Below are 15,181 nucleotides of genomic sequence, written 5' to 3'. Positions count from 1 at the left end.
GGTCTCCGCGTCATTTTGAAGACATTGCGTGTTGAGTGAGTGACGGAACTCAACACCGCGATTTATCTTCGATATCTCGATTCTGATTTTGGAAGTATATACGACTTGATTATATCATATTATTTTCAGTTTTATACATCATAAGAAAAAAATGGTATTTACAGACAGATGGACACACAGACAACGAGCCGATCAATCTTTAAAAGTACGGAACCCTAACAATTTCCCCTCAAATAGGAATTGAACTAGCAACCATCACGTCGAAACACGCCACTATAACTTATCGAGTTACAAAGTGTAATTTAAATGGTTGATAGCAGTTCTCCGAACAGATAATAAACGCTTCCCAGGAATGCATTTGAAGTTCACTGAAAATTGCATGGCTAATGAATTTTTTTTGGAAAATGTTATACTAGGATTTCTCTATTATTATTATGTTTCATTATTAAACCTAATAATAGATTTCTAGCTTGGTCTTTTTCGTTTGATTGTAAACGCGACGGTTGAGGCTCGATTTCCTACTCGAGGGTATGAGCAATGCGAATTTGATATTTTCATTTACTCCCTCTACTAACGGGATAAAGTGGGACGTTTAGGTCCGCCGCTCAACACGCAATTCCTCAAGAATTCCGCAGAAAGTGGGGAGCAAGTGCGTTTATGATCAACGGATTATCTTAATACTAGGAACTCAGGTTCCCTCTGCCAACCTTTAAATACCTACTAGAAATGTATTGATTGAAGACTGTTCTAATAAAACCTATTCAAACTCTTTGGAATGCTAAATGTCTACTTTGGCCGGCCTCCCGCCAGAGGCAAGATAGCGTCACAACTCTCCGTTGTCAACTTTCCGCCAATGTTGCGTGTTGATAAGCGGAATTTAAATCCGCGTTTTGTCTTATTATTTCATTCCTCGAGTGGAATTGAAACTACAAACGTATACAGTCTAACGTATATAAATATGTTCTTCTGTATTTTCAATACAAACATTATTATTTCTTATTAAATTATTCATCAAATTTATTTCCATATACGTATGCTATATCTTAATATATATAAAAATATATGATTAAATCGTTTTTATACTGCAATCGAGTTAATTGACTAAATAACAATCCAGTATTGTTCATCATTTTGTAATAGTTTCTGCGATGAAACAAAAACTCGCAACCAACATCTGGTTTAAAAATCACTCAAACTTCTACTTTATAGCCTAAAAAATAAGATTCTTTTCCAGTTAACGTGAGGTAACCGTGTCGAATCCTTTTCACAGTACCTTATCGTATGACGTAGAGCCATTTGGCTTAGTAAAAGTGTGTTTATATCAAATTATTTAGAATTGTGATCCTGTTTCATTTTATTTTTTCATTGTTACTCATGTTATATATTTATATATATAGATTTTTTTGCTTGTTGATTGGCGGAACTCAACGCCGTGATTTGTATTTTTCATATTAGGATAATGGATATAACTTAAATATACCTAATTGTTAATCTTAATTATTAATTGTTGAGTAGGGATCAGCAGGCAAAAGTAACATAGTGCTAAGAAACTCCGTCTCCCGTTTCCACTAAATGTTCGACACATTGCGTGCATATAGTGTACAGGGATATGAAAATGATTGAAGCGGTCGTGGCGTAGGGCAGCTAGCGTATCATTCGAAAGTGAGGAACGGAGAACGGTGTATCCTACACAAGGTTCCCAAGTACCCTCTGCTGTATGCGTGGTAAAGCATGAAGCATGGCCTCGGTATAGATATTCATATGTATGGTAGCGCAGTTATTGTACATATGATTCTAATTAAAATTTTAGACCTTCATTTGATTAATTAAGATTTTTAACTCTAACCTTAATTAATGTGAATTTCCGTAATATAATCTTTGATAGTACTAATTATATACGTAATTATATTATTATGTGCGCACAATACATTTTTGAGGCTGTCGTGGCGCGGGGCACAAGCGTGCAATTGTAAGCACACACAACACAACACACACAGGCATAACGCGGCGTTGACAACCAAAGGAAATGTGTCAAATGGGCTGGGAAGCAGTCGAATGATTACAGTTTGGAATGTGGAGTGAGGCAGGGGGAATTGTCCTCATCCAAGCTTTTTAACTTTTATGTTAACAAGCTGATCGAGGGGCTCAGCAGCACCTACATAGGATGTCATGTAGGAGGGACGTGCATCAACAACATCAGCTATGCAGACGATAGGTGCTGCTGAGCCCGTCGATCGGTGCTTTGACTAAGTTGCTTCACCACATGTGCTTAGATATAATGCATCTAAAAGTGAGGTCATGGTTTTTTAGGTGAAAGACCTAAGGAGTCAATGGACAGTAACTAGTGTTCATCTAGGGGGCTCTCAGTTAAACCTGTCAAATATTCTACACGTGCGGTCTGTGCGGTCTGTGTGGTCTGTGCGGTCTGTGCGGACATACGGTGCAATGCGCGTCCAATATAATAACGCTTTCAGGGTGTTGTTCGATCTGCCGCGCGTCGTTGATGTTTGGAGCATCGAACACCATCCTGAGCACGTTGGCTGACCGATGGGACTCCTCATTGCTTAGTAGCTGGGTAAATCTTAATGCTCCTGCTACTAGCTATAGTCAATGGTGTAGGAGTCTCAACGGAAGTCAGTTGTATGTGTATGTTTTTTTTTTTACAATAAATGTGTATTAACATAGGGTAAGTTTTAACTATTACTAACAAGTGGACTAATGTCTTAATTAAAAAAATATATTATTATTATTTATTGTTCTTTAGTTTAAATCCTCATAGACTAAGCGCTTTATAATCAAAGAAAAATCTGAAGTCAGCAAAGTCTTCATTATCGTGATCATCCTCGTTCATTTTCATATATAAAAGGTAAGTTTTATAGCTAAGTATAATAAATGATATTTTATATATTTTTTTAACTTTACCCTGTATCTCGCATATAGTAGATAGCAGGGTATGCAGAAAAAAATCTAGTGCTAAGACACTCTATTCTAGGTTTTTTTTAATTCCGCAACGTAGTGATTGAACCTACAACCGTCGGACTTGTACTCAGATGCTTGTCAATTTTACTGAAATTTTTAACGAAAAATATGAAAACCATATATGTAATTCTTGGGATTCCTAAACTGTGCAAACTACTTAATTTCAATTTTATATATACCAAATGCTGTTTAACAGGATCGATGGAAGGTGTCAAGGCACTCCTTTCTTCATATCTCGCCCATCTTGTATCGAGTGGGAATCGAATCCACAATGTTAATACTCGGTCGCAATCTTATTGGGTCACGACGTCCATTCACCGATATTATGAGCTGGGTGGTAAGCCCCAATTATGGAATTTGTCAAACTAAATCGGTAAATTACCTACACGAGTACATATGAACCGCCGACGTCTCTATCTATCTATTCTATCTATGAGCCTTCTATCTACAAATATATGTTCAAATAGTATCAATATTATTTGAAAAATTGAAGAAACAAGTCTTTTTTTAACAATAAGCTTTATTATTTAAAAAAAAAATAATTAACTCTAATAAGAAATGTAACACTTAATAAATAACAAAAGCGTGTTACATTTCGATGGTATAATTGAGACCATTCAGCATCTTCTTTTCCTCTGTGTGTCTGTATGACTGTAACGAGACTGGTTGTGGGTTCGATCCCCACTTGAGGAATCGATGCGGTTTTACTATTGGATTATGGAAAGCTTCCGAAAACATATAGGGTTTATTTTATTACAATCGGTTCATAAATAAAAAAGTTATGTCAATTTAAAGTATTTAGTTCGACAATTTTGCTAATTGTCGTAACAGTGATTTTATATATTGACCGAATCTTTAGTTTTCAATTTCTTTATTAATATTTTTATTTCAAGCGGGCGTAGCCCCGCACGGGCCCACTAGTATAAAAATAAATTTGAGCAAACGATGCTGCGTTTGAGTCTCTAGTAATATTATGATACTTATTAAAATAGCAATGTTAATGCGTTTCTGCATTTCGAGATTCTGCATTTACCCTTGAATATATATATAATCAGAAATTAAATCTTAGTTAAGATTGTCTTTATTAAATGCACAGTACACAGTACACTGCACAGTAAGTAGGTACAATGTTCACAAGGAAAAAGGTAATCGTATTGTTGTATAAACTAAATTAGTTTTAAAATAGTTTAAACGCAAAAAATATTTAAAAATATATACGATTAATATAATTCTAAGAATTACATTCTAATATACGATGCTGTGGGTATTAGGCCGTCGTAGTGTAGTGCGACTGAGGCTTATTATAAGCGTCACGGGTTCGATTCTCTTTCGGGGGGAACAATACTAATCACATATACAATTGTAGGTCACACATAAATAAATTCTTTATAATGTTCAGTTTCCACAGGGAGCGAAGCGGGCCCATTAAGGACTATGTTGAACTCGCAAGCGTATATTGCATACCAACTTGTATTTCCACCAAGAATTAGTCGAAGGGGGAGGGGGGGGGGGAGTCCTAATGTCCTAAAAGAGTACTCAGTTTTAGGAAGGGGAGTATGGGAAGTAATAAAAAGAAACAAAACGGTTATGGGAGGGTACAATATTATTATAATAATAAGCGGAATTGTTTTTAGCTTGACTCCCAATCTCGCACACAGCAGGGTAGGCAGAGTATCTGGGAACCTAGTGTAAAGGCACTCGGTCCCATAGGACACTTCCATCGGATTCTCGAAGCATTGCCCATTGAGTGGCGGAGGGCGCACGCCGCGCTCTGCCTCCTTACCAGAGCGAGAATATGAAAATATTAAATATTTAATTCCCCCGAATGGGAACACCATTCACATCATCAAACGCTGTAAATTTGGCATCAAACTTACACCTTGCAGTGCTTACAACGAACACTACGTACTATTAAAATGTTCACAAGTTATTGTTTATTGTCCCACTTTGAGAGTGATGGGAAAATGTGGTTTGCTGACATTTCGCAGTTATTTGAAAATTACTTTTATACGCTTGAGAATCTGTTGCGGTACTCGTGGCGAGGGAAATTAGTGTACAGACACTACATTCTCGACGCACCGCACTATCGTCGAGACATTGCATTGCATGCCTGTTACCAAAGTGTACCAAAGTGAGGTTATGAGTTACCATAGCCATCGCGTTCATAGTTGAAAGTGCGGCAGCGTGTTGTGAATTTGACATGTATATTTGTTTAACGTATTAAATTAGTTAATCAATTTTACATTCTTAAATATAACGTATATAACGTATTATTATTAGAATTTTACATCAATTTAGACTTCCTGAATGTGTATTTTTTGTATACTTGCAATTGCATGCCTTTCTACAAATCTCTTTGGAATTAAAAGTCGTTTCAGGCGTTTTTTAATTCACGCTGTAGGTATACAACATGCCGCACTCTGTTCCAGTATTTAATAATTAATTCCCCCAATTAGGAATCGAACCCGCAGCCGTCACGTTAATACTGTCACGCTGTGCGACTACGCCGCGACGGCGTCGATATTAGTTGATAAGCAAAATGCAATGTAACTTCGTTTTTTGTATTCCGGTCAAGGTTAGGCTGAGAAATTATATAGCGACACGGACCGAAGGCACGTAATAAAACAAAACATTCGTGCCTTAAGTCTCTGCTCAGATTAATTAAATACATTGACATAATTGATTCTTAAAGGCAGAGAGAGTTGTTAGTTTTGATCACTAGAAGTGTTTACAACACGCAAGGCTCGCCAATATTTGCCACGTTCGGCATTCTATACATACAAGTACTGTTAGCATACGAGTATATAATGTAACACGCTATGTGTTAGATCGGCACTCGGTGCTCTGTCAGCTATGGAGCCTATACTTATATTATAATTAAAGCCTATTTATCTATATATTACCTTGTCGATGCTTCCCGGTCACGGTCCGGAGGCGTACAGACAGACACCACCTAAAATCGGCTTCTTCATGAAATTACATAACACTATTTAAAATTCGCTTTGCGTTCTTCCGCTACTTATGCCTATGTGCGAGTTTGTTACACATATAAATACAATACGATACTAAGACTTTCTCTGTTATAACACCTGCCGGCTATCAGCAGCACCTGTACCCTAATTGTGGGCAGGGGGGACACTCCGTGGCGGAACTCAACGCTGCGCTCGTACTTATTAGCAGAGCGAGTGAAAATCGAACCTGCATCCCTTGCGGTTTCAAAGTTACTTGTTATTACATTGTTAAACGATACATTCAACGTAATATAATGAACCTTGATGATATTGGATACTATAAAAACGTATTAGATGTATTATTTACTAAAAGAATTGCTCTTACTTAAAGTTGATTTCGTTAGTCTAAGACTAAATGGACTTATAAAAGTTTTAACCTTCTATTTAGTTTGTTATAGCATTGTAATATATTGTAATGTAACTTGTGAGTTGTGACAGCTTAATCAAATTATACAAAATATATAAAAGTTGTAGCCCGGGATGGATTTAGATAGTGATGTACTCGTATGTTCGTATGTTATACGAGTTTTACGAGTTACTAAGTGGGATCCCAGAACCATTGCGATTACAGTCAGATGCTGTTCTCCACCAATACTACTACCTCAGATATTACCTAACTATACTTAAACGTCAGTTTTTCATAATGTTTGAAGGTCGCGCGTGTACTGCTAAACTTATTAATAAATCATTTTAAAGCGTTACAAAAAGACATGGAAAGAATTCTTCTTACCTACAATTCAATGAACACATATTTATGTACTATACGTATTTGATATAGTACAGTCCCAGTTTTGTCGCCTACACCGTGTCTAAGAAAAAGGTATCCTATATAAACTGTTACAGCACCTAGTTATTGTTTAATTGAATTTCATAATGTTATCAGAACATGAAGTTTATTAAGATTAGTAAATAAGTAATTGTGGATTACTAGCGGGCCGCCGCGCCGGGACGGGTCGCTAGTCTAGTCTAATGTAAACGTTTTTAGTGGCTACCTACTGCCTATCAACGTAAATCTTTGCATATTCGAACACCCGCCTTTTACAGACAATGTGTAGGTTGTTATAATATTCTATTGGCTACGAATTGTTGTACCGGCATCATTTTAAATTTGCATCTAATTTTAAAAAAAAACTATTTCACATTATCATTACCGTTTTCACGTGAGTGATATTAGATACCAAAACGCGCGGACTTAATAAGCCTTGCCGTATCCCTCGTTTCGTGCAATAAAGACAAATTCTGGATTAGGTTCCTTCTGCCTACCCTGCTCGATGACGGGAAAGATCTGAAAACTATACATTTGTGGTTAAATCTTAAAAAACAATAGCCGCTAGTTGCAAGTAAGGTATCAGATGAAAGGGCTTTGGCTAGGCTAAGTTTAAATTTCAGAATAAGCTACAGACCTCCAATTTTTGTACGGAACCACCGGTAGGTGAAGTCGACTCGCGCTTGTCCGGTATATATGTACTAACACTTCCGCAGGTATACGGATATTTAAGTGCAGGTTCGGTTAGGTTACTCTTGACAATGTAGGATTACCAATTATCGATAGATTACAATTTCGCGTTTAGCAAATCCTACGGTAACATATACATGCAATATATACATGCAATATATACATGCAATATATTAGATAGATGCAAAGTTGTGACTTGTAGCGCAGAGGAACAGCATCTACCTGCAAGCGCGACGGTTTTGGGTTCGAATCCCATTCAAACGAATATTGAGTAATGATAGTTAACTATTTCACTCGCTCTAATATTACGAGAAAGAACGATGTTGAGCTCCTCTACTCAACACGCCATGTCCCTAAGTCCTCTTTGACTGGCCATTTGCGGGATACAGCGTGAACACCCTATTCATCGCGTTGCAGCTCAGAGATTCGTCTCATGCCTGGTACTTGGAAATTGGAACTGATGCTACCAAAATCCTCTTTTAAATGCGTTCTAGAAATTATGTGATAGTTCTATAACTATTTTCATAACCTGGCTATGGTATAGTACGGAAAATAGGAACATGAACGTCGCGACAGCATACTGATAAAATTTCGCTTCACCCAATGTAATGTACATATGTATGTATGTATGTATGTATTACCCAACGTAAGCTATAAATATTATAAAATAACAATGAGCAAGATTCGCAAGGCTGGTTAATAGCTGTTTAGTTAATAATATATAGCAATTGAATGGATCTATTTATCATATATATATATATATATATATATATATATACAGAGTGTTTTAAACTAACATTTCTACATAAACATAATTAAAAAGAACGCGTTTTCGATTATTGATGCAGGTATAAAATATATGTATTAAGAAAAAAAGTCGAAGGTCAAAATTTATAATAGCAAGGTCATCACGTCTCGTCGTGGCGTTCGTGGGGTTCTCCACTTGACGCTCAATGGGAATGCGTATTAAGTGGCGGAAATGAACGCCGCATTTATCTTCATAACGTGGTTAAGTTAAGAAAATAATTAATTCCCCCGTGTAAGGGATTGAACCCACCACAATATATCGATAACAAACAAACGCAACGAAACGACGGTATTACCTACTTAAATTTTAATATGATAGGGCTATCATGGCGCAAGAGCACAAAAGTGCGACTATAAACGCGACAGCTGTGGTCTGACAACGAGGCAGAGTGCGGCGTTGAGTTCCGCCACTCAACATGCAGTGTCTCAAGAATCCGCGGAAAATGGGAGATAAAAGTGTCTGAATCTGGAACGGAGTATCTTGACACCAGGTTCCCAAGTTTCGTCTGCCTACCCTGCTATGCAGAATATAGCAGTATTTTATCTAGTAACAATGTATCACGCCACAATCATGGACAGTAGGTGCGAGTACGTCTCGTACTCCTTACGCAATGACTTATTAAAGAAATATTAACATAAAAAGTGAAGTTTACGAGAAACTGTTAAATTATAGCCTGTACCGGTCTTACCTACATATGACTGAATAATTATTTTATGGTTACGAAATGAAAAGTTAAAAGGCAAGGTGAATTATTTTGTTTTATTCTTGAAGCATGTTGACGGATTACTTTGAAAGGAATGAAGATTTACATAATTTATTGGGACACTGCCTCCTGTACGTTTAAACATTCGCAAATTATAACTCTGTCTCGAGTATTGTAAACAGCACGATTGTGGGTGCGAGGAATTATGATGATTTGCGGCGTTGATTTCCGCCAGCTTCACTTTCCACTCGAATATGAGACACTGCGTGTTGATGTTATCAGTTCAATATAATATTTGTATTGCTCTTTTACTATACTTTACTAACCGCTCCTGGTATCCCTGCAGAGATGAACAGAGCCAATGTGTCCGGCCACGGCAGCAACTTGTACTGCTCCCACCACCTCTTCACCACCAGGCTCACGTAGAATCCCAGCACGAACGACATTGGTATAGACTCGCTTTGTGCCCCGAAATATTGGCGTACTCTTTCGAATATTCTGAAAAGAAATATTTAAGATTAGTAAAAAGTACGCATAAATCTCACTAAATATAAATACTAAATATTAACTAATAGGCGGAAGAGTTTGTTTGCTTGTCAGGAAGTGATGGCCCGAATTAAAAAAATGATTCAGATTGTTCATATATCGGAAATGCTATAGGTTACATTAGATCCCTTTTAATATTTTTGTATTCTTATATTACGCAATTCTTGGTTATTTGGCTATTTCAGCAAGGAAGCAAAGCAGCAGTTGAAGTGTATAGGTCATAAAAATTATGTGAATATAGTAAGAAATAAAAGGGGAAATGAAATATTTAGTATTGTCATTTCTTCGCTCTGGTATCAAGGCAAAGCGCGGCGTTGAGCTCTACCATTCAACACTGCCTCTAGAATTCAGCTTAAAGTTGGGAGCGGGGCGTCTTTAAGCTAACTCTCTCCGCGTAGCCGGAACATGCGGGAAGCTGAAATGATACTCTTGAGGATAGAGAAAGCTGTGATAATTTCAAAAGCTCAATAGTTAAGAAACAAAATAACTACAAAAAAAGATTTAAAATCTTTATAACAAAATAAAAATAAACAAACAAAACTGTAGAATAATAAAAAATAATTAACTATAATATAGTTATTAAAAACTAAGTTCGTATTTGATTCCCCATAGAGCCCCATAGAGCTGTCAACCCCCACCTTTACATGTACTTACTTAATTCGCGCGAGTTATGGCTGTATTATATAGTTTTTTTATACGATCACGTATTTTTCACGTTTAGGAAGTAAAATTTTAATGATCAATCCGAACTCTAATAAAATCAATTTATTGTCCTTCTGTCTATCTTTTCCTTAGTTTCTTAAGTAGTTTTTCTTTTAGTTTTTCTCAGGAACAGAACTCAATAATGATTTTTTTTGTATGAAGCGTGGCAATCGTAGCTCTCCTTTATAAAAATCTATTCATAATGCTGAACTCATTAAGAGAAGACGAGACTCAACGCGGGCACTACGTACTCAAAAAATAAACAATGAAAAGATAATAAATATGAATTAAAATTGACTGTGGCAAATCATTTTATTTCTCAAAGACCTATCAATACGGGTACTTGTTTAGCGGAGTATTGGCTTCTTCAATTATGCAATCAATTAACGTAAAAATGTATTAATATTTTGATTTCTTCGGAGTAGTAACAAGACAAAGCGCGGTATTCAGCTCCGCCACTAACGCAATGTCGGAGTGGCTAAGCACTAGCACTACTGGCTCTCTCTGCCTACCCTACTATTTGTATTTCACACTATTCTACATATCGGAAGCTAAAATCACTGAACAACTATAATAGAATTAAAACTAGAGCTGGCCCTTAATAGGCACTGAATCAATATCACTAGTGACTCGTGACGCAGTTGTACGTTTGGTCGAATGATGGTTGTAGGTTCCATTTTCATGAGGAAGGAATATATTTAAAGTTCACCTCACTTCACTACATATTATTATTATACACATGTATTTTCTTGGTGAACTCAGACAAACAACGGTGATGGGTTCCGTCACAATGCTAAGTTGAGAAATATAGCAGATAAGGGTAAGTTGAGGGAACTTGGTTAGTGTTAAGACACTCCGTAAGTCTTTTATCGCCAAATTTTTTTTTTTAATTTTTTTTTTTTCAGACGATGTTTACTGCACCTCAACACTGAATAGCCTCACAATTTCTATATAAAATAACGGAAATATGTGTATAATCTTTATCACGCACGCATCACTCGCGTATCCTTTCTTCACGCTCTGCCGCATACAGCAGGGTAGTCAAGTGAACAAGTGAATCTAGTGTTAAGACACTCAGTTCCCCAAGTTTCGTCCAATCTTACGGAAATTAACGCCGCGCTTTGTCTTGTTACTATATTACGTATCTAAAAGGTACAATAAATTCTAAACTAATATCAGTTTTATGGCAATCAATCCATAATCGTTAGTAACACGTCGCGGGTATAATATAAACAAGAGCGATGCATTTTGCAGCACTAAATAATTATTTTACATGGGTTTTTAAACTCCATGTGGATCGCGATGGTTATAACTTCATTTTGTTATATGTGGGAATGTTTTCAATTCAACAACTGAAGAAAGGAGAAGCAGAACGCTAAGTCTTGATTTACTTTAAAAAAATCGGTCAAGTACGAATCGAATTCCTCACCTTACACCAGATCTGTGTGTGCGTATCAGATTATCTTGTACTACCCGCTGATACGAAAGTTGCCGGACTCGTACGTGGGCGGACGGTATTTTTTTTATTTTAGGTCAACGGGTACCCAATAAGTTTTAATTATACGGCGAATTTCATAAACTAATATATGACAAAAACGAAGGCTAGACGCTTGTATCTTTAGATTTGAAGTATTTGTTTTCTGTGCTCCAAGAGACTATAGACCTGGACATTTAATATTAATTTCAGCTTGATAGGTAAACGATCTTGACAGACGGATCGACAGACAGGTGAACAATTTACTGACAATACGTTCATTAATTGAAATACATAATATTTTATACATTTACGCATTATATTACGAAGATAATTCATTAAATATATATTAACAAAAACACAACAGCATCTCCATTACTATTTTACGTGCATTTTTTTAGCTCTACGCTGTACTCGTATAGCAGTGCAGACTTAGGGAGCCTAGTGTTAAGGCACTCTGTTACCCATTTTTCAACCAATTTTCAAGACACGTGTTGAGTGGCAGAACTTAATGTTTATAGAAAAAGTATCAAAAAGGAAATGAAAATAATTAATTCCCCTACAGAGATTCGAATCACGAACCCTGCCGTAAGACGGTGTGCCGCTACTGCCACTAAGACTCTCCGTTCCTATTATGACTTTTGGGTTCCCCACTTTCCATCGACTTCTGGAGGCATTGCTTGTTGAGTGGCGCAACTCTACGTTGCACTTTGAATCGTTGGAAAATCGAGGTAATGAAAATATTAAATATTTCATTTCCTCGAGTGAGAATCCAACCCTGCGCCAAAACTGGCCTCAGAGATTTTTAATATCTTTTAATTCTACCAAAACACCTAGCGTCGCGTCCTTCCTTCGAAGACCAAAAATAGAAAAGTGTTAAAGAATTAACGCGTTTCTTCGAATCCAAATATAGCTAATAAATATTTTTTATATTTTTAACACGAAATTCAATTTGGTCGTGTGAAGTGTACCTATAAAAAATATGTTTTTATTTTTGTTTGTGAAATTTACTCCTACAAACAGACGGACGCAACGATGCATGTGACGTTATCTATTACCTATTATGAAAAAATACAAAAATTAAGTTAAATCAAATCATAATTTATGAAAAAATATGATTTCTTTTTAGGGATACGGAGCTGGTTGAAAATTGAGAAAAATGGAACCTTTATAGAATTACTTTGTTGTTTATTTTATAATAATAATAATAATAATAATCTTTATTTAAACACTTATTAGATACAATAATTGGTTAAGGTACTGTCCTCTTACATAGGTTACAAGGTAACCCGTAGAAAAGAGTAACAGTGCCGTGTCCCACGGGGGGTACTAAATGAAGTGTTCCTTTATACGAATTACAAGTCTTAAAGTACATATTATATTTTAACCTAATTATCTCTTTAATATTATAAATATTTTGGTGAGTATATAAGATGTGTGTGCGTGTGTGTGTGTATGTGTCTGTGTGTGTTTATGTGTATTTGTGTTATATGTAAGATATGTATATGAATATGTATGTATTATGCATGTAGTATAAGATTTTTATAATATAGTTTATAATAAAGTTTGTAGCAATAATTCTGTTTCTTCATATGTTTTCTCTTGTAAGAATGAACGGACAGTTGCTTTACATTTATGGATAGATAAATTATACATGGAAGTACTTGTATTAATTTTATTGTATAAGAAAGGGCCCAGATAGAAGAAAAATTTTTTAGAAAAAGAGTAACGTATAACAGGGAGAGGACAAACATTATCTTTACGTCGCTTAGTTATTTTAACGTAGGGGGTGATTTTGTGTTGACGTACGATTGTATCCAACACAAATAATTGCCTGACGCTAAGAACATTGCAATCCTTATAAAGTTGCGTAGTCGAATAAAGGATCGGTCGAAAGGTGGCTACTTTCAGGATGGCTCTGTGTGCAACTTCGAGTGGGATCATCACTGTTTTAGAGGCCCCTCCCCAACAAGATATGCAATAAGACACTACAGATCGACCGAGTGCATAATAGACATTGCGTATAATAAATTGATTCGCAACGTATCGAAGTGTCCTAAAAATAAAAATTAATTTTCGTATTCTGCCAGTTAGGGCTTCCACGTGAGCTTTAAAATTTAATGTCTTGTCCAAAATAATACCCAAGTACTTTATATTGTTTACTGAAGCTATTTGTGAGCACTGGCAATTATGTCCAAATTGTGTGATGCATGAGTGGGCTATTAGGGTAATAGGATTTTTGGGTTGGGAGGTTAGTTTGGAAGAAAAAGTGATAAATTTAGTTTTGTCAGTATTCAGGGTAAGTGTGTGAGAGCGTAGCCAATTAAGGACGAGTGTTATACCAGTTTGAGCCACTGTTTGGATTTCCGACCAGGAATCTTCATAAAAAGTTATTGCAGTGTCGTCTGCATACGTAACGATTTTTGAATTTGGTATACTAAGATTGCAAAGGTCATTTATGAAAATTAGAAACAAGGTTGGCCCAAGAATACTCCCTTGGGGCACCCCATATTGTATACGAAGTTCATCACTTACGTGGTTACCTATTTTGACCATTTGCGTCCGATCTGTCAAATAGCTTTGAAAAAATTTAAGTTGTTGGCCTCTGACACCTATACTTTCAAGTATAGGTGTCAGAGGCCAACAAAAATTTTATATATGTCATCTCTAAAGTCTCGGTCCTCACTTCAACAACACACAACACTTTTGTTCAGACTTATAATTTTCTCTTCATACAGTAGGGTTGGAAGATGGACCCCAGAATTAAGGTTCATAACAATCCGTGGCGTAGCGTGGTAAAATGGCGTGCTGCGAGGCGGAACTAAACGCCGCTCCAACTCTAGAAATCAAATTAATTTTTTAACATCAATGTAACAGTGACACGAGATAAGGCGAAGTTGAAGCCACAAAGGCGTCGCGTCACACAACTCGAGCAAGTGGACCGGTTCCGAGAACAAAAGATTACTTGAAAGAGAACATTTCCAAACACTATGCGGAAATTCATTTTATTTATATATATTACCTATATACAGGATATACAGGCTGTTCCGTATGTGATATGATCGCATAAACTTTCCTTTATCTTAGGCAACATAGGAATTTAATTTATTTATATAATTGTAAATATTGTAAATAACTATATTAAATTATAAAAACACTGAAGAAACTGAATTCGACGCTCTTCACCATGAAACTTAGCTTAGAACTAAGCTTGTCTTGTAACCAGATCCCCCCCTAGTAAAAATGAAGCTTACAACCGTCGCGTCCACAGCCAGATGCTGTGAAGCTGCGCCATGATGACGGCACCTGTCCGTCCTTCTCTCTGTCTAACTCTATGTCCGACTGTCACTAGCAGCCTAGTGTATCTCACGTCCGCACAACTAACGTACACTCACCCTGTATACGCGTTTTAAATAAAAGTAAACCTTATTTTTCAATCATTTGCCCTTGATCGTTGAAAATTGTTAAAGTTCAAGTTTAAAATAGAACTCATATTTATCTG

The 15,181-nt window shown here is 36.3% G+C and overlaps 1 protein-coding gene and 1 long non-coding RNA gene across 3 annotated transcripts in view; both read right to left on the bottom strand.

Moving 5' to 3' along the window:
- The window catches only part of LOC146527379 (uncharacterized), a 76,953-nt gene that overhangs the window by 16,134 nt on the left and 45,638 nt on the right, over window positions 1-15,181 (bottom strand). The window lies entirely within an intron of this gene.
- Best2 (bestrophin 2) overlaps window positions 1-15,181 on the bottom strand; it is a 49,770-nt gene that overhangs the window by 16,134 nt on the left and 18,455 nt on the right. Inside the window, exon 3 of one of the 2 annotated variants that reach the window (XM_085206068.1) lies at window positions 9,284-9,455. In XM_085206068.1, the coding sequence (XP_085062194.1) occupies window positions 9,284-9,455 (172 nt within the window). Of the gene's footprint in view, window positions 1-5,882; window positions 5,998-9,283; window positions 9,456-15,181 lie in introns of those variants that run through there. The other variant, XM_085206069.1, reaches the window with a different exon arrangement.

The sequence above is a fragment of the Heliconius melpomene genome, chromosome 21 (genome assembly GCF_056956725.1).
Source record: "Heliconius melpomene rosina isolate 202511_hmr_F chromosome 21, ASM5695672v1, whole genome shotgun sequence".
Taxonomy (NCBI): domain Eukaryota; kingdom Metazoa; phylum Arthropoda; class Insecta; order Lepidoptera; family Nymphalidae; genus Heliconius; species Heliconius melpomene.
The sequence above is the reverse complement of the archived record's forward strand: the minus strand, read 5'-3'. Positions and strand labels throughout refer to the sequence as shown.